Source organism: Bidens hawaiensis, unplaced genomic scaffold (assembly GCF_021521415.1).
Source record: "Bidens hawaiensis isolate Kalapana, Puna unplaced genomic scaffold, B.hawaiensis_p1.1 tig00000001_1, whole genome shotgun sequence".
NCBI classification, from domain to species: domain Eukaryota; kingdom Viridiplantae; phylum Streptophyta; class Magnoliopsida; order Asterales; family Asteraceae; genus Bidens; species Bidens hawaiensis.
Genome location: NW_027491014.1, coordinates 4,401,817 through 4,429,618, shown reverse-complemented (window position 1 = coordinate 4,429,618; position 27,802 = coordinate 4,401,817). Strand labels below are relative to the sequence as shown.

Here is a 27,802-nt window from a genome sequence, read left to right as displayed (position 1 = left end):
ACCAAAGGTAAGTGAGGTTCCCAACTTTTTCCGAAATCCAACACACATGCACGCAACATGTCCTCTAAGGTCTGAATAGTTCGTTCACTTTGCCCATCCGTCTGAGGATGGTATGCTTTGCTCATATCAAGACGGGTGCCTAGTGCGCTTTGTAGTGACTTCCAAAAGTGCGAAGTGAAACCGGAATCTCGATCAGAAATGATTGAGACAGGCACTCCGTGTCTAGACACCACTTCTTTCATGTAGACGCGAGTCAATCTTTCCATTTTGGTCTGATTCCTTAATCGCTAAGAAGTGTGCCGACTTAGTCAACCGGTCAACGATCACCCAGATGGTATCGCATCCCGTCGGTGTCTTAGGTAAACCCGTGATAAAATCCATCGAGATGTGTTCCCATTTCCACATTGGAAGTTCCGGTTGTTGCAGCAAACCAGATGGTTTCTGGTATTCTATTTTGACTCTGGCACAAGTCAAGCATTTGCTCACGTAGATGGCAATGTCGGCTTTCATATTTGGCCACCAGTAAAGTGCCTTTAAGTCATGATACATTTTATCTGAGCCAGGGTGGATAGAATATCGGGACTTGTGTGCTTCGTCCATCACCAGAGTTCTCAACTCTCCGTACCATGGAACCCAAATCCGGTTCTCAAAATATCGGACCCCGTCCGATATGGTTTCAAGTTGCTTGTTCATGCCCCGCATGAGTTCCGATGGAAGATTATCATCTTTCAAAGCTTCGAGTTGCGCCTCGCGAATCTGGTCGGGTAAGTTTGCATGAATCGTGAGTTGCAATGCTCGCACTCGTCTGGGTTTATCTGTTTCTTTTCTACTGAGGGCGTCGGCCACTACATTGGCCTTGCCAGGGTGGTACTTGATGGCACAATCATAATCCTTAAGCCCGAGATACTATTGCGGCGAGGGATGAAAAAAAATCTAGAGCTCTAATTCAAAATTCTCTCGACTCATCCCCTCCTCAGGAATTGCCAAACCATTTGACATTTTCTTGGATAAAGGAACAGATTACTTGATCTATTTCCGCAGGGGCAGAGAACCCGTCGCTGTCTCGGCTGTGCTACCGGAGGCTCTGGGGAAGTCAGAATAGGAGAGCACTCATCTTGGGGTGGGCTTACTACTTAGATGCTTTCAGCAGTTATCCGCTCCGCACTTGGCTACCCAGCGTTTACCGTGGGCACGAGCTCGACCCAACGACGCTGTCGCATGTTCAGCTCCTTCTGATCGTAGATATGTTGGAGACTCTTGTGGTCGGTGTAAATGGTAAACTTGGTACCGTACAAGTAATGCCTCCATATCTTAAGGGCAAACACCACAGCTCCGAGTTCCAAATCATGGGTCGTGTAGTTCTTCTCGTGAACCCGTAGTTGTCGAGAGGCATAAGCTATAACCTTCTCGAGTTGCATCAGCACACAACCGAGACCTTGTATTGATGCGTCACAGTGTACCTCGAAATTTTCCGTTCCCTCGGGCAGGGCTAGGATAGGGGCGCTACAAAGTTTGGTTTTCAAAAGTTGAAAAGCGGATTCTTGCGCGTCACCCCAATTGTACTTAGTGCCTTTGTGATTCAAAGCGGTGAGGGGTTGAGCAATCTTTGAAAATTCCTCGATGAAATGTCGGTAGTAGCCGGCCAGTACTAGGAATTGCCGCACCTCAGTTGGAGTCTTAGGTGCTTCCCAGTTTTTGATGGCCTCTACCTTACCGGGATCGACATGGATACCATTCTCGTTGATCACATGTCCTAAAAAGTGAACCTCGCGAAGCCAAAACTCACATTTCGAGAGTTTAGCATACAGTTGTTCCCTCTTCAATAATTCCAGAATTACCCTTAAGTGTTCTTCATGGTCAGCTTCGTCCTTGGAGTAGACGAGAATATCATCAATGAAAACAATCACAAACTTGTCGAGGTACGCCTTGCATACTCGATTCATGAGATCCTTAAATACGGCTGGTGCGTTGGTTAGGCCAAAAGGCATAACCGAAAACTCGTAGTGACCATACCGTGTTCTGAATGCCGTCTTTGAGATATCTTCTTCGCGCACTCTTAGTTGGTGGTAACCGGATCGCAGATCGATCTTCGAGTAGTAACTCGATCCTTGGAGCTGGTCAAACTGATCATCAATTCGGGGTAAAGGATAACGGTTCTTGACCGTCACCTTGTTCAACTCCCGGTAGTCGATACACATGCGGAAAGTCCCGTCCTTCTTTCTGACAAATAAGACAGGGGCTCCCCATGGCGATGGGCTAGGTCGGATAAAACCCTTATCCAACAAATCTTGCAACTGGGTGGACAACTCCTGAAGCTCCGCCGGTGCGAGCCGATACGGGGCTCGGGCTATGGGTGCTGCACCGGGGGTCAATTCGATTTGGAATTCGACTTGTCGTATAGGAGGGAGTCCAGGCAAATCCTCCGGGAAAACTTCCGGAAAATCTCGCACAATCGGTATATCTTCAATTCGCTTCTCCTCCGCGGGTTTCTCAACAATCTGCGCCAAAATTGCCGGATGACCCTTTCGTAGATACTTCTGCGCCTTCATGAGGGTAATGACGCTGGTGGTCATGCCGCTTCTCTCACCCCGGATCGAAATGATCTCGCCGGAAGGGGTAGTAATGGGGACTATCTTGTCATGACAAATAATCTTTTCTCGGTTCTCGGATAACCAGTCCATGCCGACAACGACATCGAAACTACCAAGCGTAAAAGGAAAAAGGTCGATATCAAAGACATGACCTGCTAGTTTTAACTTACATCCCGCAAGTACATGAGTTGTTACTATAGTCTTACCGTCAGCTAATTCAACAGGAAACTTAGCATCTAACGGAGTTGGAGTTAGGTCTAAGAGTTAGCTAAAGGCTTTCGACACAAAGCTCCTATCAGCTCCAGTGTCAAACAATACAGAAGCAAAACAATCGTTCACAGGGAACTTACCAGTCACCACGTACGGATCATTGCGGGCTTGACCCGACCCAATAACAAAAGCTCTTCCTTTACCATTGTTTCCACCACCACTGCCACTTCCATTACCTCCATTATTGTCGTTTTGTTTCTTCTTAGGGCAGTCCTTCTTAAAATGTCCCTCTTGTCCACACTCAAAACATCCCTTGGTTGTCATAGGCGGTTTAGGAGCACCCTTTGCGGCAAGGTCTCCTCTACATTCCTTTGCCTGGTGACCCATCTTTCCGCATCTCAGACACTTGACACGGTCACACGGGCCAGCTTGATGATAGTTGCACCTGTTGCACTTCGGATATTTCCCAGCATAGCCGCTCGAACCCTGCCCGCCACCGTTGTTATTGTTGTTGTGACTCTGATTGTTGAAGCTCCGAGTGAATTCGGGCTTACGGTAGTGTTGTTGCTGTGGGAGGTTCGAGGATGAGGATCTGGTGTTGTCAAACTTTCTCTTTCCGCTGCTCGGGTTGCTGTTGCTGTTGTTGTCATTACTCGGGTTGTCACGGGCTTTAGTGGTTGAACCCCTAGGTGGTAACGCACCTTGGGTCACTGCTTGATCCGTCAGTTTGTGAGCTAACCGAATCACTTGTTGAATCGTGGCTGGTCTGGAAGACGTCACCATGCCCTGAATCTGCGGTGCTAACCCATCAATATACATTTCAATCCTCTTACTCGGTGGGTCTACCATCCGTGGACACATCACAGCTAACTCGTGAGAACGGGTAGTGTAGGCTTTGATTTCTGAACCCACCATCTTCAATGACCAAAATTCTGACTCCAACTTTGCAATCTCCTCTCTCGGACAGTACTCCTCTCGCATCATGTTTTTGAACTCCTCCCAATTCATCGCGTTAGCCAGTTCCAATCCAAGGATCTGTACGTTCGAATTCCACCAAGTGAGGGCAGAATCCTCAAGTGTTCCAGCAGCGAATTTGACCCTACTGGCAGAGGGACAATTACACATATCAAACGCCGATTCGGCCTTCTCAGCCCAACGCGGGAAGCCTATAGCTCCCTCAGTGCCCTTAAACGAACTGGGCTTGCAGTCAAGGTAATTCTTGAAGGTACACGTTCCAATTGGACCTCCAGCTTGGTTCTGAACATGTGCGGCTAGAGCGGCCGCCGCATGGTCGTTCAGCAGAGTTTGGAGTTCAGCTGCAGTCAAGTTGATGTTACCACGTCCGTGTCCAGCGTTTCTTCCAGCCATTTCCTAGAATCACAGTATAAAATGTTAAACATGAATTTTTCTTTCATATACAACACACCATACATGTAATAAAAAGATAGGTAAGAAAGAAATAAGAAACAACATCACATCACAACCATATATTAATCCAAATAATAATTCATGATTAAAACCATTGTATTCGCTACAAAGTATTTCCAATCAATCCTTAAAATCATAGAAAATAATAGTTCGATGGAGACAACCCCTCCATCTAGGTGTCATCATCACTAGATGTCATCATCTGAGGACACCTCTGAGTGTGCCTCCTCCTCAGCCGGTTCTTCCTCTGGTTCTTCTTCAGGTTCCACCTCGGGATCTTCCTCGGGATCCTCCTCAGGCTCCTCTTCGGGATCTTCTTCAGGCTCTTCTTCAGGCTCTGCCTCAAGTTCGGCTGCGTTATGAGCAATTTGCATTTGTAAGACATTGCAACGCTCTAGAGCTATCTCGGTTCGGGTCCTTGCTACTTGGAGTTGCTCTTGCAAGTCTATCATCTCGGCTTGCATCTTCATCTGTTGATCACTAGCCTCTTGCATTTCCTTCATTGCCGCTGTCATGCGGGAAATTTCCTCCTTAGTCTCGGTTCCATCTTTTAACAGTCCGGAAACGTTAGCTCTCGTATAGCGCATGTAACCCACGTCACGCTCCAAGCATGAAACAACAGCTGCGAGAACTCGCTCTACAGGTTCGGTTATGGGTGGTAGGGTGTTGGGGTAAGCAGGGTGGTTCGGGTGAGGTAACGGGGGAACTTGTTCGCGATAGACCATACGTCTGATCATATTAGGGTACCAATCCCAGCTAACTTCGTTTTCGTACATGCCTCCGGATAAGCGGTACCTCTTCGGTGCGGGAGCTTCGAGCTCCGGGACTACTCGGGGTGGCGATGAGTTGGGAAGATGCGGTTCCTTTCCAGGGGCGTGAGACATCGGGTCAGATGATGATGACGATGGCGTCGACATCCTTACAGGTAAGCCGTGTATGCGCGCGTATGAGTGAATGAGGTAAAGAGATAAGATAACAAAGACTACACAAACATATGCAGTGCGTATCATTATAACTAATGGGTCGTCGCGGTTATGGTCTAGTATGCATGCATCTTCTAGTTCGCTATAACCAATGGCTCTGATACCAATCTGTCACACCCTCAAAATCCACTAACGGAGTTTTACCGTCAGAGGGTGTGAACTAACAGGATCGGATTCATTAGTTATAATCAAACCATAAAACAAAGTTTCAAAACCATGAAAACATTTACGAGTAATTAAATGCGGAAGCGTAAAACCATAGAAACCAATGTTGCGTCACGCAGGACGACTTAAAACCCAATGATAACAGTTTAAAATAAGTTTGCATAATTAAAATTGTTTCAAGCAATGCATGATCCTAAACCGCGCGCCCGCCTCGGCTACCTGAGAATAACATACTAAAAGTGTCAACACGGGGTTGGTGAGTTCACAAGTTTATATAAAATAAAGCGTTGAGCGTTTTGCGTTAAGCGTTTTGCGTTACCAGATAGTGTTATGTCAATTATATATCTATAGGTAGCTAGCCTATAAAACAAGTATTACTAAGTGTTCGACACCGAAGCTGACTGTTTATCATTTGCCTTGCCACCAGGTCTATCCCGACCATGGTATGTGTTTAGCCAAGATTACACCCACTCGACCTCCAGTCGAGTTTAGCGTTGGGTGGGGTTTGTCAAACCCAGTAGTACTACTCAACAATGACTCGCTATTATCCAATATTAAACGGTTCGATGTGAATGAAGGACTTTAGTTATTGCGTTTGCCACTTAGTCTTTACAAGTGATATATAATCTATATTAACAAAATCTTAAATGCGTTTTCGGAGTATGTTATCTCCCCCAAGTGAAAAGTGTTGGAAAACAGTTTAAAAGGGGTAAGTGAACTCACTGTTTGCGAAGTATTCACAAAATAATTCACCAAGATGCGCGTCACAGAAAAACTCTCTCTAGCGTTCTAAAACAACAAAGAGATTTTTTCTAAGTGTCGTAATATTATCGAGTCTCTAGACCCGGCACATAATACCTATGCACACAACATGTTTCGTGTTTCGTTTGTGAATCGTGTGTGACTTTAACAAGTGTATTTGTGATACGTTACATGTGTGAGCAATTATTTACGTGTCATGTATTCATAATGTACATCACTAGCAATTACTCCCCGTAAGGCAATTTGGTCAACACATAACAATTAACTAGCAATTATTCCCCACGAGGGCAATTTGGTCAAATCATGACAATCAATTAGCAATTATTCCCCGCAAGGGCATTTTGGTCAAAACACGACAATTAATTAGCAATCATTCCCCTCAAGGGCAATTTGGTCAAAACACGATAATAAATTAGCAATCACGTTGTTTCATGCAACTTCCACAAAATTCAGCAACCAGTTTCTTAACGACAGAATTCTACTTGAAAAACTAGTCTATCCCACTGATCATAGCATCACAATTAATTTACCAAAAATCATCACAAAAGCATATATGTCTTAGGTTTCCATAACATATTTTATTATATTTTTATTCCACATAGGTTTCCCACGATAATCAAATCATTACAGGAAACTCATAACAGTCAATTCATGCGCAACAGAATATTATTTGAAATTCCCGTTAAACGAAAAATCCAAAAAATGCAAGACCACTTGGGTTAGGTTCCTATCTCAACAAGTCAACTTCCAGAAGTGGAACCAACTCAATTGGTCTCGTAGTTCATGAGATATGCTAATTACAAAACAACCTAACAGCAGGTCTCACAATTCAGATTCGCACTTTAGTTTTGTAAAATCATAAAGATTAACTTTTACTTGTCCAAAAATTACAAACTTGGACTTTATAAAAACTAGACTCAACAAAGTACCCTGTAGTGTTAAAAACCTCAACCAATTTCCACATTAACATTTATTTACAGTCGTCTAAACATAACTTACAATCTGTTCAGTACCAGTTTTGACCTTTAATCACAATGAAATCGTTTGACCAACCAAAACACCTCCAAATTTGGCGTGGTTGGACTTTCTGAAAACTAGACTCAGAGTACTACCTTGTAGACTCATAATTTGCTCAGTTTGCTTTTATATTCAACAAGTTACACATCATTCAATCTTAACAATCACTGCTGTCAAAAACTCAGCAAGCCTAAACAATCATCTAACATGCATCCTAAGCATACGACATAACCCAAAACATGCAATACACATAATTAATCATAGAAAATTAGTAGCAACCCTCTAGGGTTTACAAAAAATCAACGATTCATCAATCTTTCACCGTTCAAAATCACATATGATCCTCAATATCAACAACCAATACATAATCAATCATCCTCTAGCAATAATCAATCATAAGAACACTTAATATGATATTCAATAGTTAGGGTTTCATATTTATACCTTAAAACGCAGAAATAAACCAAGGGAAACGTGAGGGGTGCTTAGAAACGAGTGTAGGATGCTCCGATTATGAAGAATCAAGCTTAAACGAGTGTGATATGTGTGTGTGTGAGGCTGCCGTCGCAAGAGGGAGGGGAGAAAGGGGCTGGCCGATCGGGTTTGTGAGGGAGAGAAGGAGGTTAGGGTTTTAATATTATTAATAATAATATATTACACTTTGGTCCCTCAACTTCTAACTTGTACTTTTCTAGCCTAAATTAACTAGTTTGCATCTTGAGTTAGCGTTTTATACTATGTTATCACATAACACATAAGTCTAACACATAATTATCACATAATTATTGTTTTGACGTTTTTCGTTTATTCACCAATTGTTTGCGTTAACTCGTTTTCGTTTCGGTGCAATTTCCGAAAGACTACACATGTAGTAATTGTCAAGCGTCATTTAAACCCTAGTTTAAATGTAATGAGGTGTGCGTTATAGATTCAGTGATCTTTAAGTTTGAATTGACGGAGTTGAGTTAACGGATTTAACCTGAAATTGACGATTGTCACATAACATATGTAATGTATGAATCCTCTAATGTATATCAATAAATTAATCCTTCACGTATTGTCTCGTTTATGATTGATGTGCCAAATTGCGTCTAGATCTTGGCTCGTATAACGTATTATAACGTTTTCATACTAACCAATCCTATTTTTTCCATGCAAGCGAAAATTTCCTTCTGATCTTCACTTGACCTATCTGACTCACATTCAGATACTTTAGTACCCACATTCTTCTTCTTTTCTAAATTTTTCACAAAATCTATACATTTGAGATCTAGGGATTCCAAAATACGCATTTTCAGTCAACACAAGAACATAGGTTGAGTATGACTTTGAAAGAACAACCTTCAAAGTATATGATGCATGCAAGATAGTATTGAAAAAGTGTTAAGTTTTTCAAAAGTTTGTTCACACAATGTCGAGTTTTATATTTATAATAATGATTATTCTCTTAACTAAACCACACACAAATACGCAAGTATACCCATCGTATATGTAGTAAAGGATAGGTAAGAACCACGTATTGATCCACTGATACACTTATTTTATTTTTACTACGAAGTCGTTATATTTATTTTAACTGGAAGTAAACGTCATAGTAGTTTTGGTTTGACAGGTAATTTTAAAAGAAATTTAAAAGCGTAAGTTAAAATCAATATTTTGGGGGTTTTTATATTTTTATAGAGATTGTCTAGGATAAAACTGTATCATCTTGGTTAAAACTCCTCTTAAATTGGTTTAACAATTAATTTTTAAACATGTGATATGAGCTTGCTATGATGATTAAATGTGAGAATAACACCTTATTCCTAAGTCATGTTATTCCATGATAATTAAAGAAAGATATATGCATAACTTCATGATCTCCACTAAAACATCATTTTATGTAAGTAAGTGGTTTATAAGAAGTATTTATAAGACAGCTTACTTTAAAGATGAGACCACCCCTTAAATTACTAAGTGAGTTGTCCTTGATACTTTAGTTGTCGAAGATCAACTTTGGTTTACCAAGTATTAACCCAGACAACTCTTGGAAAATTATATAACTCATGTAATAGCCATCTAAGAGTTGTTTGAAATAGGCTATGTTGCACACTCACTTAACAAGTAATTAACCGATTTTAGCGGATGAATGTCGACAATCCATTTTAACAACATTGCCAATCATTCTCATTTTAAGATGATTAATTACTACTAATATTTCATTTTGTCCATGTTCTTATTAGGATTTATGTTTTTTTTTTCTCAATCAGGCCCTTACAAGAATGACACTTCCCTGGCTTATGTTGTGTCTTCTTAATTTTTGTCTTTTCCTCGCATATTCTTAACATGGCCATGCCGTAATTCACCATTGGTGGTGTTGAGTCTGTTTTCACATATTTTCTTTGTTTTTCTTCATATATCAGCTCGTTTTATTTTTTAGGGCTATATTTATCTATAGATAGAAATAATAAACTTCAGTGGTTATATATTCTAATATAATTACAGATATTACGCTTATTTGGAGATAATTTAGTTCTACAAATATGTATAAATTATTATACATCAGTATCAATCCTATCATCTTCATCAGTATGTAACTCAAATCTGTTTAACTCATACGTCAACTGGCAAAATCTTGTTAATAATTCTCCAACTGTTTCTTGAGGCATGAGAATGAAGTTCTTGAACTAAAACTTCAATATTGACTTTCGGCTTTTTGGAGAATTTCCCATACTCCTTGCTTTTAGAGATGCATACAATGGAGCAGCTTGTTTGATGTGATTGTATTGATTGAAAATATGTTCTGGTAAAGCCATTGTCAAGGTGGAATATCTCTTCACTTCAATATGATAAGCTTTCTTCTAAGCCACAGTCATATGAGAAATAGGTTTTTCAATTTGACTAGTACCAGGTAAATCAACAAGAAATCTTACATATGTAGTTTCTAAATTTTCTAGACTATCCGGATCAACAACTTCCAAAAGAGATATGGAAACATAAATCCCATATTGGAAAATGCTTAAGGCTGTTAAGCTTAGGGGCCTTGGTATGAGAACCAATATCCGTATCGTAGTTCAACATCGTTTGCGTGCTTGCATTTCGAGAAGCTAGGGCAACAGTTTGTCAGTTTAAAAATTTTGGGGTTCAACTTTTCCAAAGACGATAGTTAAGGAATGAAAATTTTATAATCTTGTAACTGTGATAGCGAATGAGGATAAAATTTGAATGATGAATGAGACTTATTAAAAGAATGAAGAAATTGAATATAATGAATGAGTAAAGTGTATGGATAATGAATGAAAGGAATGTTGGAGCCCGTGATTCGTATCAATAACAATAACAAGGAACAGATCTGAGATCTGTGTATATACTATCAATACGATTAAGGATCTAGCTCATAATTAACATAGATTTAGTGTTGTATATATATATATATCTATTATCAATATGTTATCAGTAATGTTTGTATAATATAAGGTGAAGCTTGAGAGAGAGATCAGACAGCAGTTCGTTGATTAGCTCAAAACTTAAATTAATCTGTGAACAGGAGTTCACTATATATAGAAGGTGATCTGGTTCGCTAACATCCCCTTGCGAACCACCCTCCCCTTCGTTACATACATTAATCATAACGAAACACCCCCTGATTCGTTAACATCCCCTAACGAATGAGGAGGGAATATATTAACTGACTAGTTCGCTAACATCCCCTAGCGAACTAGCCTTTAACTTAACGAACTAACTTAATAAACAAAACTATTTATTATATTAAATAATAAATAAAACGTTAACGTTAAATACAAAGACTCTAGACGTAAAACCGTGCACTAACAGACACCCCCTCGTCTTGAGCTCTTTGTTTTTAACTTATTTGAAGCGCTTTGACTACCAGTCTCTGCAACTATGAATTCCATGCTCGTGACACACACGCACAACTCGTTGGAATTGCAAAGCCAGGTTATAATCTTCTTTGCGCTCGAATAGGATCTGCTCCCTGTATAGCACGTCGTTGTCGGTTTCTGATAAATTAACCAACCACATCGGGTCGATTATCTTGATAAGCTTAGTCTTCAGACCTCTACCCTGAACAATGACGGCCTCGCCGGTACGATTGTCATAGTACCAACGGTTGAAGGAGAGATGCATATCTTGAGGCATCGTCTTCACAGGAACTTGCTTCATAGTCTTGGGCGGCTTCACCTTCAGAACAAGTTTCCTCCAGCCAGTCCTTGGATCAATCTCATCAATACGCTTTCTTCTTGGGACCTGGGGCTTGAAGAACTTGAAACCGTGATTGACCTCGAATATTAGGTGTCGATAAAACATGTTAACGGTCTGGTGGCCCCCACGATTAACAAATGGACGTCTCGCAAGGGTATGAACATCCCACCCCGGTAGTGTCAGAACGTCTCTGATATTCTCGTAATATTGGACCCCCTTTTCCCACTTGATTATACATACCTTAAGGTCAGCATCAAAGAGCCACGAGACAATATCACCATGTACCTTCAAAACGGTCTTGAAGGTAGTCACCTGATTTGCCTTTACCCAAGCTTCAGATGTGTCTTTGCGTTCTTGATCAAAAATTTGATGTGCTTTAATAATTTTATCCGCAGCTTTAAACCTGAACCAGCTTATAATCTCATCAACAGTCGGATCAAACGATTTTCCAGTATAGAAACCTTTAACTTTGGACTTCTCCTCAAGACAGTCCTCAGCTTCTTTAATCACCTCTTCTTGAAATACCGGAGTACCTTGATCAACGTTGGTGTTGATACAAGTCCGGGTACTCATCAGCAGTCACATCCTCCATCTCTACATCCTCATTCTCATAAACGAAATCCGTATTCATCTGAATCGACGGATCAACTTCCAAACCTTCCTCATTCACAACTTCAACATCGGGCTCAGCCTCTAAATCATTCAACTGATCATCATTCAGCCCTAGCAATATCGAAGATCTTTCTACAAACTCCCCAACCTCTATCTCGTCTCTATTCACCACACTCTTAACTACCCCTGATCCATCTACAAATATCACCGTGTTAGCCACAATCATTTCAATTGGCTCGGCAGCTGTTGGATCTTGATAAATAATAATCTATTGGCTTCAGTCTTCACCCCCACTAGTACCAGCACCAGCAGATGAACCGTGAGCTTGTTTCGGCTCACCCCCAGCACCCGACTCATCAGGATCCTCATCATCGTTCTTGAGTCGTTTCAGGGCATCATCCTTACACGTCAGTTGTAGGATAATTTCTTCCTGCTCTTTCAATTTCACCCCATGAGACGTAACAATCTCACGGAGGGCTTTAGTTTCCTTTTGGCAGAAAGAAATATACCCTATCATTCGTCTTTGATTCTCCATAAGTTTTTCTTGGTTCTGACGGTCAGCTGCCATTTGATTTTCATAGAGGTGGAGAAGATTCATCAGCATTTCAGTTTGACACCTGGTGGCAAATTGTATAAGGATGGGTGAGCAGGTTGAAAAGGTCCTTGAGGCCGAGTAATTCTCATAAATGAGATATCACGAGGCGGAGGTGGAGGAGGAAGAGTAGTTGTAGGAGGAGGAGGAGGTCTCATGGGTGCGGTTGAGGAAATGGTAGATAAAATAGCGGGAGGCCTTGGTATCTCGGTTAATGCCATTTGAGGGATAAGACCGAGCCTCTCGTGTGACACCAACGTCGTCGTCAATGTAAGCATCGGAGTGCTTGTAGCAGGCGGCACTGCCGAGCGTTGAGGCGATGTTTGACGTGTTGGTGGGGTTCTGATGATTACCCCAGCCCCAGCAGACACACGAGGCTTCTTTGATGGTTCACCAGTTACCACAGCTTTACCTTTTCTTTTTCTTTCTAGTTGAGCTTTCATGGTGGCAGCAAGAGCCGCATCAACTGCATCTTGTTGTTCTTTAAGAGCTATTTCACCAGCACCACCATCACCATCATTCCCATCACTATCACCATCATCATCTCCACCATCACCGTTCCCACCTTCTCCCCCTTCACGCTCGGAATCCGAATCGTCGTGGATCCAGCGCTCATTAGGAGGACATTCATAATTCGGATTGATTATATGACCAATCATCTGTTTGTCCCTTGGCTTCTCCTTTCTATACATCAACATTCGATGAACGGTGTCATCAGTCATGTGTTCTTGATGAAGTATATCATTCACTCTCTTCTGATCAATAGCTTAATTCAGAATCAAATCTTGAATAATAAGCTGTAGGAAACGAGGGTACATCAAGAATTTCTTCGACTGAAGAGTTTGCTGAACTTGTTCCTTCAAATGATCAAACACAAACTCTGAATAATTACAAGGCTTGTTCAGAATCAAAGCAACAAAGGCCGACTGCAAACTCAGTCTACACTCATCAAATCCACCCCGACGTCCACTCATACAATGAAGTAACACATGGAGAAGATACTTGTATGGTGCACACAACCCATTCTTATTCAACATAGACTTCAGAATATCTCCATTATAGTGCAAACGGGTGAATAGTCCTCTAACAAATGACCTGTCAAATTCACTTGGGTAATCGTCAGTATCATCGAATTGAAGTACTCGGCGAATCACAGCAACATCAATTGTAATTGGAGTTTGATTGATAGTAGCCCTGATGATCATATCTTCTTCAACATATGCAACTGTGTTCCAAAATTGTCTGATAATGCTTAGGTATATTTGGATCTAGCGGTTATAGCATAGTGTATCATGGAACGTCGTAAGAAAGTCAGCATATCCCCAAACACCTCCGTATCTGCAACATCTTGATTCACATAAGCACAAATGTTGTGCTTTTTATCAAACGGTAGTAAGATCACTTCAGCTTGTTGTTCTTGTTGTGGTGGTTGATCCTGTGGAGGTTGTTCTGGTGGTGGTTGATTTTGTTGTTTTTGCTCAGCCATGTTTACTGAATAAATAAAAACGAATGTGAGAATATGTAAAATATATCAAAATATATCAAGATATAGATAGATGGTGTAAATACATGTGTAGTTAATTTGTTTACGCGTTTTAGACGATTTAAATTCTTTAATTAAATTAAATGAATATTAAGTTAATAAATGTCATTCGTTAGGAATCACACTGATTCGTTACAATAAGATAACGAACCAGGTGATTCGCTATCAAGTAAATTACTTAACGAACTGAACATAGCGAATTACTATTAATTTTGACGAACTAAAATCTAGGTCGTTATATTTTAAGCGAATCCATATCCGATTCGTGTAACATCTTATTCACTTAGCTAGTTCGTGTAGGATCTTAACGAATTGGGCACGAAACAGTCCCAATTCGCCAAGATTAACGAATCGTCAATTGATTAAGACTTTTTCTTTGACTCGCATAGTCAAGGTCAAAATCAGGAAGAACAACAACATTCAACATTATAAGCCCAGAGACGATTAGGCCATATCCTTTCGTCGCATCATCGAGATTATGAGCTCATTGTACTCGGAATTGCTCTCGTAATCTTAGATTGATGAGATTGAGACTCAAAATCTATATGTTCTTAGGTTAACCGAACCGACTTTAAACACCGAAAACATGAAATCATAATTAACAAAGCAAACAACAATCAAATGATGATTGAAGTCCACCAAGGGTATCGGAATCATATTCCAATCACAATGACATCAAATTCATATAGTTTATCAACACAAATTAATCATAAATGGGGTTTATAAGCTCGGAAACCCTTAAACCCTCAAAAGTTCATAATTTAACTATCAAATCTTAGCCATTTTTGACGAGAATTAGATCGCCATGATCGTCTATACCTTAGAAACTCAAATATAACTTTGAAATATCAAAAAGAGAAGATCTAGATTTCAGAGAAAATTTGAAAAGGGTTCCTTTAGGATGAAGAAAGAAGGTGAACAGTGTAAGGACTGTTCGTGTTTCTTGTCTTTTATAGACTTGCACGCAACCCGATGTACAACTTGTACGAAACAGACGATTCGTTTAAATTAAGTGTAACGAATTAATCGATTCGCTTGAAATAAAGTTAACGAATTAGCTGATTCGCTAACTCAATTCGTTACCTTAGTTTAGCGAAACACTACTTGATTCATTAATTTAAGGTAGCGAATCAAGACATGATTCGTGTTGTGATTCGTTAAATATGCATAACGTAGGGATGATTCGTTACAGAGTGCAAGCGAATTAGGTTAGCGAACTAGAAGCTAGTTCGCTAAATAATCACCTAGTTCGTTATCCATAAATAACGAATTGGATTTTAACAAAATAAAATCTTTTATTTAATTTTAAATTAAATAATTAAATAAATAAAACCTTAATTTAAACGAATTACCGAGAACCAATTTATTCCGATAAGTAAATACCTTAAAACGCGTTTCATTTTTACGAAACATAACTTAAAATATTTAAATAATTTGTACAAAGAAAAGACGAAAATATTTTTGGTATTTTGTAAAAAATAAAGAATGTATTTACAAAAGAATATCCGAACATTAAAAATAGACAATCTTTTTGTGTTTTTCAATGATTTATCAAAAGCTAACATATTTTTGTATTTTTGTTGAGTTTGAGCAGAGAATCATATTGACCAAATTGCCCTTTCATCACAGTTTTATATTTCAGCGATATTATGACTGGCGTTAAGTCGGTCATTGATATTGTTGTCCACTTAAATCTTATAACAAGCCTTCGAACATTTTTGTGATATGATTTTATAATTCAATTAGCGCACAGAATATCAGAAACTATCAGCCCCTAATCTCGGTTCAAGCTTAATTTTATTTTTGCCAAATCACCCTAACTTGACTTAAACCATTATAATGTTGATCAAAATTTGGAGTTTTTGAATATTTGAGCAATGCATCAAGATTCCTTTACTGTGAGTGAGTATGCACGAGTCCATCTGTCGGCTTACATACATTGTATCCCCTGGGGTCCGTTTCTTATTGGTATTAAGACGCACGCAAGGAAGGAACAATTGTATGACTAACAACGGATTTTGATCAAGTTAGTATTTAGATTGTACGAAATACAGCGGTGATCAAGTTTAATGACTTTGGGTTTGCTCTAGAAAGCGAGTGGAATATTCATGTTTATGAATACCCAGATGATTAAGCCGCATAAAGACTCACAGTGTCCAGAATCCTAACGCTTGTTATTTGCTTTATTATATTTTTGGGTGATCAACAATTACAAGGCTTGAGTATGACCGGTTATTACATTTCTGCCATCTTCTCCGAGACTTTTGCTAGAGACTAACACCTCTTTCAATTTGGCTTTTCTTTTAGTTTATATCACTTACTTTACTCTAGCAGCTTGTTTAAGACCTATCAATGCACCAATGATTAAGCACACAGTCTTTTGAGCTCATTTCTTTCTGGATTTGGGTTCAAATAATCAATGTACTATCATTTTCTCGTTTTTGCTTCAAAAACTCAAAATTTGAGGAGCATAAAACAAAATGATTTAAATTGCCCCAGTTAAGTTAAGCTCATAAATTAATGGCTATCCTATTCATCTACAAGTAGAGAACGGGACCAAGACATGCAAGCATGCTTCACAAATTTAAAAAAAACTGACTAAATTCTCAGCAACAATTATTGTAGAAAGCTTAACAAACGCCCCAAATACTTTCCATTTGTCAGATAAATGGCTAGCCCGAAGATTTTAAGAAATTATCAGGACCGTATGTGTTTTTTGAAATAGAAGCAAATGACATAATTTTCAGCGAACATAAGCAAAAATCTTTTTGGTTTCTCTTTACAAACTAAAACCACAATCTTTTTGTCTTTTTCGGATTTTTCTTTGCAAAAACGAGAAAAAATTACATTCTTTTTGACTTTTTCAGAAAATTTTTCTGTACAAAAAGAAATCACAATTTTTTTTTGAATTTTCTAATTTTAACATGTTTTTGGTTTTTCAGATATTAAAATAAAATCAAGAAAGAACACATATTTTTGATTTTTCTATGTTTTCTAATGTTTTTGGGTTTTCTCTATACAAACATAAAGCACAATATTTTGGTATTTTCTGGAATTTACCCCCTAAAACCTAAAAACATAAAAGAAATAGACTCTAAAATAGTAAAAACAAGTAAAGATAATTATCCTAATTTCAGGATATCAGCAAGGGTCTTCAATCCATTTAAACCAAGCAAAAAATTAAAACGTGTTTTATCAAACGCTTTGGTAAATAGATCGGCTTTTTGAAAATCGGTGTGCACTTTCTCAAGATCAATTAATTTCTTCTCATAACAATCCCGTATAAAATGATATCGAATTTCGATATGTTTCGTTTTAGAATGTTGTACGGGATTCTTGGTGATACTAATAGCAGTAGAATTATCAATCAAGATGGGAGTAGTAAGAAACTTCAAACCGTAGTCGCGAAGATGTTGTTGTATCCACAGAACCTGGGAACAGCAACTCGAGGCTGCAACATACTCAGCTTCGGCGGTTGAAGTGGAGACCGTTGTCTGCTTCTTACACTGCCAGGAAACAAGCCGACTTCCTAAGAATTGACATCCCGCTGTTGTAGACTTGAAATTGATCTTGCATCCTCCATAATCTGAGTCTGAATAGGTGGTAAGATCGAAAGTATTATCTTTAGGGTACCATAACCCAATGTCAGGAAATCCCCGTAGATATTGCAAAATACGCTTGACCGCTGCCAGCTGAGTCACTCGGGGACTAGCTTGATACCTAGCACACAAAAAAACAACAAACATTATGTCGGGTCGAGAAGCAGTTAAATACATTAAGGAACCAATCATGGCACGATAAAGGGTCGGATCAACGGTATCCTCCAATTCATCCGGTGATAAATTGTGACCCACGGGAAGAGGAGTATAAGGGATTTTTCCGGCAGTAATCTTGAATCGTTCCAAGACATCGTTCACATATTTTGTCTGATGAATGAAGATTCCCTTCGCAGACTGGTGAACCTGCAACCCTAAAAAGAAATTCATCTCTCCCATCGAACTCATCTCGAACTTGGTTTGCATAGACTTCTCGAACTCCTTACACAATAAGTCGTTTGTAGACCCAAAGATTATGTCATCAACATAAATCTGAACGAGCAGAAGATCATCACCAATATTCTTATAAAATAAAGTGCAGTCGACAGTTCCACGTTTTAAGCCATTATCCGTCAGATGGTCGGCGAGCGTGCCATACCAAGCTCTCGGGGCTTGATGAAGACCATATAATGCCTTGTTTAATCGGCAAACACGGTCAGGATAATCAGGATCCTCAAAACCTGGAGGCTGTAAAACAAACACTTCCTCGTGAAGTTCACCATTGAGAAAAGCAATTTTAACATCCATTTGATACACCTTGATATTCTTGTAAGCAACATAGGCCAGGAAGATTCGTATCGACTCTAATCTTGCAACTGGAGCATAAACCTCAGTGTAATCAATACCCCATTGCTGATGAAAACCTTGTACTACTAAACGAGATTTGTTTCTCACAATTACCCCACGATCATCTTTCTTACAATTGTATACCCACTTGGTCGGAATTGCTTTCTTGACTCTAGCAGGTTTGAAAATAAGATCCCAAACACCTAAACGAGCAAATTGTTGTAATTCGTCTTTCATAGCTTCTACCCAAGAAGGATCTTGAAGAGCCACACGAGAAGTTGTCGGCTCAACTTGAGATAGAAAACAAGTAAATTTAGCAACAACTGCCATTTCAGATGCATGTAAGGCAGAATGAACATATAAAGCATTATCGTCACTTCAAGAGGCAATCTGATGTCGTGTCTGAACCCCTACATCAAGATCTCCAGTAATGTTTTCTTGTGGATGGTAATTATGAATCCTGAGAGTAGGATTTTCAGAAACAGCAACGTTTTCGAATAAATTAGTGTAATGTTCACCCAACTCAGGAGATGAAACATCACTGTCAAGTTCAATAACTTGATCTGCAACTGCATTATCATCAGAAGAAGTAGATGCATTACCATCATGAACAGGAAATTCATTAGCAGGTTCTTCAATTGGAGCAGCAGTAGGAGCTTCAACATCATTTGAACTTGCAAATCGTGGAATTTCCAAATGTTCTTCAAAATACGCCCGAACCAAATCTTCATCTGGATAAATATTTGATGGAGTGAAAGAATTAAATAAACCATTATAATCAAACATCCAGTCGGGACCTTTCCCTTGTGGAGGAGTAGTGTACTTCTGACAATCAACGTGGTACCACTCTTCAACACAACCAGACGTAGAATTGAAAACCCATTTTTTAGGTGACGCATACCCTATGAAAAAACCTTCAATGGCTTTTTCTTCAAATTTACCTGCATCCTTCTTCAGCATAGTACAAGGACACCCAAAAGGTTCCAAGTACTTTAAGTTAGGCTTACGATTGTTCAATAATTCATAACTGGTCTTCTTTAGTTGTTTCACAGTCAGATATCGATTGAGAGTATAACAAGCCGTATTCACAGCCTCATTCCAGAATTGGACAGGAAGCTTAGAATCAGCAAGCATCGGTCTTGCAGCTTCAATCAAGGTTCTGTTCTTTCGTTCAGCGACGCCATTTTGTTGAGGTACATACGGTGCACTATATTCACGGTGAGTTCCCTTTTAGATACAAAAGAAATCCAACATAGTGTTTTTAAATTCAGTTCCATTATCACTTCGAATTCTCCTCACCTTTTGTTTGTAAAGTGATTCGATTTTAGTAATAAGGTTTTGTACCAAAACAGGCGTTTGATCTTTCGAAATCATAATAAAACCCACGAATATCTCGAATAATCATCATTCACGACAAGACAATACCAGTCTCCAGAAATACTCGCACGATTCACTGGACCGAACAAATCCATATGAAGTCGTTCAAGAGGTGTATCAATGGAATTAAATAACTTGGATGGGTGCGATTTCTTCTTCTGTTTGCCATTCTTACAAGCAACACAGTGATCTGATAACTTAAAATTTTTCAACGACACCCCCTCAACCAAATCATTCGCCATTAAATAATTCATCTTTCTAACATGTATGTGACCCATTCTTCGATGCCAAAGTATGGAGTTTTTCTCGGTTGCTTTCGAGACAAAACACGTTTCGATTGATGTAGATGCTCTAGAATTCATATTCAAGACATAAATATCATTTGATCGTGGTGATCGCATAACAACCATGTCCTCGGGAATCACATACCCCGGTTTCAGAATAAGACATTCTCTATCAGTAAAAATATTAGTGAATTTCTTATCACAAATCTGTGACACACTCAATAAGTTATGATCAACCTTATCACAATAGTTAACCTTTTCAAACGTAATCTTCCCATTTGACACTTCACCTTCTTGTGTAATCATACCCCCAGAATTCCTAGCAAAAGCTACATAACCCCCTTGAATATTTCTCACATTTGATAAGAGGTTGAGATTTCCAGTAATATGACGAGAACATCCACTGTCCATGATCCAGTTTTCACCAGAAATGGTCTTGGATGAACCCTACACACAAACAAAAGTGATAAGTTAAAAAAGGCAGCCCAGGCCTCGGTCTTGGGCACCTTTTGATTTCCTTGAGAATAGTTAACCTTAGTTGCATTCAATTGTTGTTCAGCAACTTGTGAATAAGTTACTGGTTTCTTCGACTTTCGTCTCAAATACGCAGCCCGAACCACATTTGAGTTAACATTTTTGCATATTGGTTCAGTAGGAACAAACTTAGGTTTAACGGTACCATAAGATTCATTCATATGAACAACTTTTCGAGGATAAACGTTCGAAAACATAAAGTATGTATCATCAGCATATGACATGGGTCACTTCAGAATTTCCTTTATCACAGGAACCGGTTTGGAATGGTCCTTGATAAAAGGATGAAGACTCTGGTTGTTCTGTTGACTACAGTTTCTCACAACATGACCTTGTTGCCCATAGAGGAAACAACTTCGCAAGTCAACATGGTGATGTTGAGAATTAGTCGACACATGTGGCACAGATGATTAATGAGACATCACATTCTTAGTCATACTCTTAGCAAACTCATCAGAACATTCAGATTTCTTTTTCAAGTAAAAATCTAAATTAGAGCAGTTCGAAAAACTTTTCAAAGTGTCAGATCCGGTTGACTTAACAAATTTAACTTGCTTAGCTTGTTTTAGAACTTGATTTGCTCTTGTCATTGGATCTGATGAAATTGATGATTTTGCATGAGCGTATTGACGTTCAAGTTCACGAACTTTAAAAGTTTCATTGTAAAACACACTCTCAATTAGTTCAGGTTTGATAATACTAATTGGAATGTCCTTTTCAGTGAACATTGTGTCCATTCCTTTTAACTTAAACACACGAGCAGGTGATGGCTTGAGAGCATTAGGATTGATAAAACGTAACAAATCCTCATTAGAAACTTTGGGTTTTTCTAATTTCTTAGCCTTCACCGGTTTAGCAAATGCATCTTGTTTCATCTTGGTTGTGTGTGAACCATACACAGCTTCCTCAAATTCATGAGGTTCACACAGTATGTGATTAAAACTTGGAATGTTCTGATTCTTGTGTATAATTTCAGGTTCAAACACATCCTCAATGATAACCTTGTCAACATTTTCAACAAATACTTTGTTGCTTTGAACATGAGGTTTTCGAGGAGCACATTGAGTTTTGACAGTTTCAGATTTAACAGGTTTAGGTTTCTCTGAAATCACTGGTTCTTTAGGAATCACATCTTCCTCAGTTGGAGCAAAAGGATTAATTTTATAATCATTATAAAATGGTGGTGGAATTTCAACAAAACCAATACCTTTGTTTGAGTCCTTTTGTTTTCCAGAAACTTCAATAATTTCATTTAACAGAAAAGATGAATTTCGAAATTTACCCAATTTGTTCTTCAACTCAAGAACCTCATTTTCTAGCTCAGTTATCTTTGAATGATGTTTCAAGATTTCTTGAAACTTCTGATCATTAATTGTCATTTTCACAGATAACTCGGCTTTAAGATCATGATTACTTATAGTTAAATCCTCAATTTTCTCTCTTGAATTAATTTGAGAATTCAAGGATTGTCTATAAGTATCTTTCATTGACACAATCTCTTTTAGTAAATTGTCATTTTGAAGTTTTAATGAATCAATTTTAGATTTTTTATAATCACAATCAACAAATGATACTTTAGAAGAAGATTTACTAACCTCATTTTGGTTGGCAGAACAAGCAGACGTGGAAGAGTCACTGATTTTAGCCATGTAAGCAAAATTGATTTGACGATCTTTGCTTGACTCATCAGATTCAGAACCAGAATCATTATCAGAAGACAGCTCACTTCCATTATCTTCTTGAGCGTTTCCAGTAAATCCAAACATAGCCAGATTAGCTTGAGTATCATTACACTGAAGTCGTTGTGACCAATCATCACCATTAGCCAACATTGCTTGTGACCCGGAATTTGATGGTTTCTTTTTAGCATCGTTACCTCGTGGTGTTGAGGAGTTTGAACTTTGACCACGAGGACCAGTGTATTCCTTCTTCGGTTTGTCACATTCTTTTGCAAAGTGACCAAATTCTTGACAATTGTAACATTTCACTTTCAACTTATCAAATCCCAACTTTTTATTTAAAGCAGGAAGATCTTTTCCAGTTCTTTGCATGAATCTTTTCACCTTTCTCACAATCATTGCAATGTTCCACTTTAGATCCATGAGTTCAAGATTATCGGGATCAATTTGATCATAATCTTCATCGGTTAAATCACTTGTGGCAATCTTACTACTCACCAAATTATCATAGGAAGACATAAAGGTAGACAAAAAGGCAAAATTCTGTTCAGCCTCCTTTATGTTTACATTTGACTGAGATGAGAATGGTTTAGTAGAAGATGCATTTCCCGATACCTCAGATGAACCAGGATTACTAGATATATTTCCAGCTGTATAGAAACAAGCTCGTGGATCATTAAACGAAGCATTTGCATTTTCACTTGCAGCTTGAGTAAGAAAAGCAGTTGGTGGAGATATGGTTGAACTAAGAGGCATACTACCACCATAGAAGGACAAATCATGACTTTCCTTTGAAGATTTCTGACACTTAAGATCATATTCTCTAGCTTCAATCTTTTGCAGAAATTCAATTGCAGTCAGATCTTCATTTGCAAAATAAATGTTTTCCTTCAGAACCATTAAGAACGTAGAATAAGATCTTGGAAGTACACTCTTAATTGTATCGATCTTATCACTCTCAGGGACTTCTATTTTCATCTTGTCCATTTTGGCGATCAAGTGATTGAATCTCGTTGTCATTTCTTCAACCGTCTCACCCTTTAATAAATTAAAGTTTCTGAATTGAAATTTAAGCATCACTTTCTTACTTTCAGCCGTGTTACCCATACTTCTCATGCGAAGATGTTGAAACAAAGCAGCACATCTTTTTTTACTTCCCACTTGATGAAAAATATTTTCAGGCAAAGCTATATTTAGAGTAGAATAAGATTTTATTTCTATCTCTAAACTTTCTTTTCTTCAACAGAGTATTATGAGATAGCCTTTGGAGTATAACCAATAGTCTCATCTCCAATCATGGGAACAGTGTAGACCTCATCTAAGCAATAAGAACAATCAGGATGCACTGATCCTAAATGAGCACGAAACCGAGGTTCCCACTTGGCAAAGTCACTGAACTTCATCAATCTAGGACATTTCGAATGTGAACCTATCTCGGTATCAAGTTGCAACATTTGTTGCATCATCATGTTTTGAGACGCCAATGCATACATACCGGCCATTTTTGAAAAGTTTCAAAAATTAAGGATTTAACGAATAAGGTTTAATAAACTAAGGTAACGAATTGTAATTGTAGCGAACTGCAAACAGTTGTAGCGAACTGTTAATAGTTGTAGCGAACTGTAAACAGTGTCTAACGAATCAACTCTTAACGAAGTTAAGATTGATCAATGGAGAAGTAACTTAACGAATGAGAAAATTGTTTAGCGAATCACAAGTCAACTTAACGAATTGACCAAACGAATCACAAAGGATTAGTTTAACGAATCAGAAAATAATCAGTGGCGAATCACTAAGGAATGCTTAGCGAATTAAGATAACGAATCAACTACAGTTGATTAGCGAATCAACAATAGCGAATCAGGTTTTTACAACCATTAGTAACAAACTCTTACACCTTATGCCATGTGGCAAAGATTGTTAGGACACAAATCCCAAGTTGGACGCGTGTCACACGAATCGGTTAATCTAGATAGCGAACTAGATAACACGAACCAATAACTCACACGAACTGGCTAACGAACAAGGTAACGAAGTAACAAATTTGATAACGAATCACGATGAAACATATAGCGAAACACCAAAAAGATGATAACGAATCATGTTCATCTTCAAATCTTCAAACGTTCATAGTGAATTTCCAGAAACTTATGAACATCAACCCAGAAACCTAACAATAACAAATTCGTAATACAACCTCGTTACTCAACCAAATCGTACAATCAACCTACTAAAATCCTCGTAACAACATCGCGAATCTAGTACACTAATCCACGATACCAAACGATTTCGATTATCGATCCAATTATACCAAAACACACACTCTGTTTCGGTCACAAACCAAAACAATACCGAATCACCTTAAACCAATCCAAATCTCAATTCCAATTCACAATACCTTACCAATACTTAAATCAACTCACATCCAATCCAAATTATCCATAATTCAACCAATTTAACTACCAATAGATTCAAAACCAAACAAAACCAAAAACTAACAAAAACGAAACCAATAAAACACCAAATCAAGTGTAAATTGAGCACCAACAGCTCTGATACCACATGTTGGAGCCCATGATTCGTATCAATAACAATAACAAGGAACAGATCTGAGATCTGTGTATATACTATCAATACGATTAAGGATCTAGCTCATAATTAACATCGATTCAGTGTTGTATATATGTATATCTATTATCAATATGTTATCAGTAATGTTTGTATAATATAAGGTGAAGCTTGAGAGAGAGATCGGACAGCAGTTCGTAAATTAGCTCACAACTTAAATTAATTTGTGAACAGGAGTTCACTATATATAGAAGGTGATCTGGTTCGCTAACATCCCCTAGCGAACCAGCTTCCCCTTCGTTACATACATTAATCATAACGAAACACCCCCTGATTCGTTAACATCCCCTAACGAATCAGGAGGGAATATATAAACTGACTAGTTCGCTAACATCCCCTAGCGAACTAGCCTTTAACTTAACGAACTAACTTAATAAACAAAACTATTTATTACATTAAATAATAAATAAAACGTTAACGTTAAATACAAAGACTCTAGACGTAAAACCGTGCACTAACAAGGAATGAATGTGTCATGAATGAGAAGTAGCGAATGCTACGAATGAAGGTTAGCGAATAAGCAGTGATACCGAATGAGTGAACAGTAGCACAAATGGGCTGTTAGAACGTTTGAAACAAACTCGTAACTACCTGCGAATGAACTCAATAGTGATAGCAAATGAGCTCATCCATCTTCAAGAAATTAGAGAATGTACTTATGACATCAAAATCAAACCCATAACAATTACCAAACCATAACATCCTCAAAACAATCCAACACCAATTTCACAACAAATTAGTCAAAACTCGAATAAGTTTTGACGAATTAAAGTCAAAATCAATCGTTTAAACAATATTCCTTCCCGCTAAAACTAAATTCAATCAAATTGGATGATTTAGTCCAGTTCATTCAATCCAGACATATATTCAATCAATATAAACAATCCTTAATAACAATTACACTCATTTATTACTTCAATGCACCATAATTATTCGATTTTCAGTCCGTTTAACAATTTTTTCAGTTTGTTAATCAATTTACCTCAATACACACTCAATTGACCTAATCTTAATCAAACTACGATCAATTAGACTTTCATGGCTCTGATACCACTTGAATTATCTCAGCCTGATGAATGAATGTTTCAATTGAGAATCCATGGTTGTATGACATCAAGATTCAATACGGTTTGATCTAATCTCGTGATATGATTGTGTGATTAAATTATTAGGATTAATTATGTGTTAGTGCGTGTGTTAATAGTGAAATCGGGCAGATTAACGTTACAAATGATGTGTCATAAGAATAATGGTTAGAAAGCTAAATAAATGAACCTCTATTTATAATACGTAGCTCAATCTATAACTTTACCCTCATTCTCTAATGTTCCTCTCATACTCTACTCATTTTCTACATTTTCTCATTCTCCATCTTTGCATCTTCATTCTATAACATTGCATCTTATAAAAAAAACAATGCGACTCAACAATTCAACTCTCAACACTTGTCACATTTGATGTATTAACATCATAGTTACAAACAACAATTCAAGGGAGTACAAATAGAAGTAACACTCGTAAAAGTAAAAGTAGAAGATGTGAGTATGAAGAATTTTTCTATAAATATATAATAAATTTTTAACTTCTTTTTTGGAACAACCACCACTAACTAGTGCTCTGTCTGGCCAAACAACAGTAGCGCACCACCTATGATACTCTTAAGTCTGAATTTGTTTTTAAACGTTGGCTAGCTAAGGCATTTTAAATTCATTTTTCTGTTAATTACTTGAATTCTTTATAACTTGATTTTATCATAGATTTAATTGCTAATACAAATTTAATTGCTAATTTAGGTTTGCGTTGATGATTTCACCATCTAGTGAATTTACATCGCGTCTATAAAGCAAAAGAAGATGAACACTTTTTACTTAAAAGATGGAAACATGTAGACTCCAACTGGAATTGTTTGTTTTGTTTTTTTTTTGTTTTCGGTTTTTACTTTTATTTAAATATCTAAGGAGGTATGTTATTTTATTGAATGTTTTTTGTTGGACATGTTTTTAGTCAATTCGTTTTGTATCCTAGGTTTGAGCTCGGCACCATACCTGTACCAACTATTATCGATCTTGAGTTTCCCAATCTCGATTTTCTTAAAAACTTTGCAATGATACATAAAATGTTCGGTTAGGTACCAGTACCATATAAAACATTCGATAAATATCAGTGCAAAAAAATGATACCATCCTGAAACAACAAATAGTTGGTATCGGTACCCGGTATCATTTGCTCATCCATATTGTGTTTCCCGTACAAAAATTAATATGTCCACCCCCGCATCACCAATACCAGTGAACATAATAAATTAGCAAAAATGACATACTTGGTTATATCTGTTTAAGGCTTTGAATATTTTCGTAAAACAAAGAAGTTTATTTAACTTTGAATTTTATATAACATGTTAGGTTTACATAATCCAAGTGCTTCAGTTTAAAAAGGGGAAGGTCTTGAGTTCAAATCACACGTGTAACTAAGAATAAAGAGTTTCAAGTTGGGCCATGGGGTTTCTCACCAAATGTGCGTATTAGTTAACCATTTGTCTATAATATGAAATATATATTGGTCAATATTGTATTTTAGAAATTGGTTAGCATCTCCAAATTTAGTGGAGATATTTCTTGTATTTAACTATGTATGATGTACACTGAAGAAACCAATTGGAACACCAATCTTTACTTTGTATCAGCCTACACCCATTGATCCCCTCCACACCCTTCTTCACTTGATTACTATTATTCTTTCATCTACAAACTACTTATTACGAAGGAATCAAGTCCTCCCATTTCTCTCGTACAAGAGCCTATTAGGTCATATCGAT

The 27,802-nt window shown here is 37.9% G+C and overlaps 1 protein-coding gene across 1 annotated transcript in view; it reads right to left on the bottom strand.

The window, feature by feature from the left end:
• Positions 1–10,874: 10,874 nt before the first annotated feature.
• The window catches only part of LOC143596097 (uncharacterized), a 253,849-nt gene continuing 236,921 nt past the window's right edge, over positions 10,875–27,802 (bottom strand). The window contains exon 2 of the mRNA XM_077075186.1: positions 10,875–11,889. Within this exon, the coding sequence (XP_076931301.1) occupies positions 11,021–11,889 (869 nt within the window). The 3' untranslated portion in view covers positions 10,875–11,020. The remainder of the gene's footprint in view (positions 11,890–27,802) is intronic.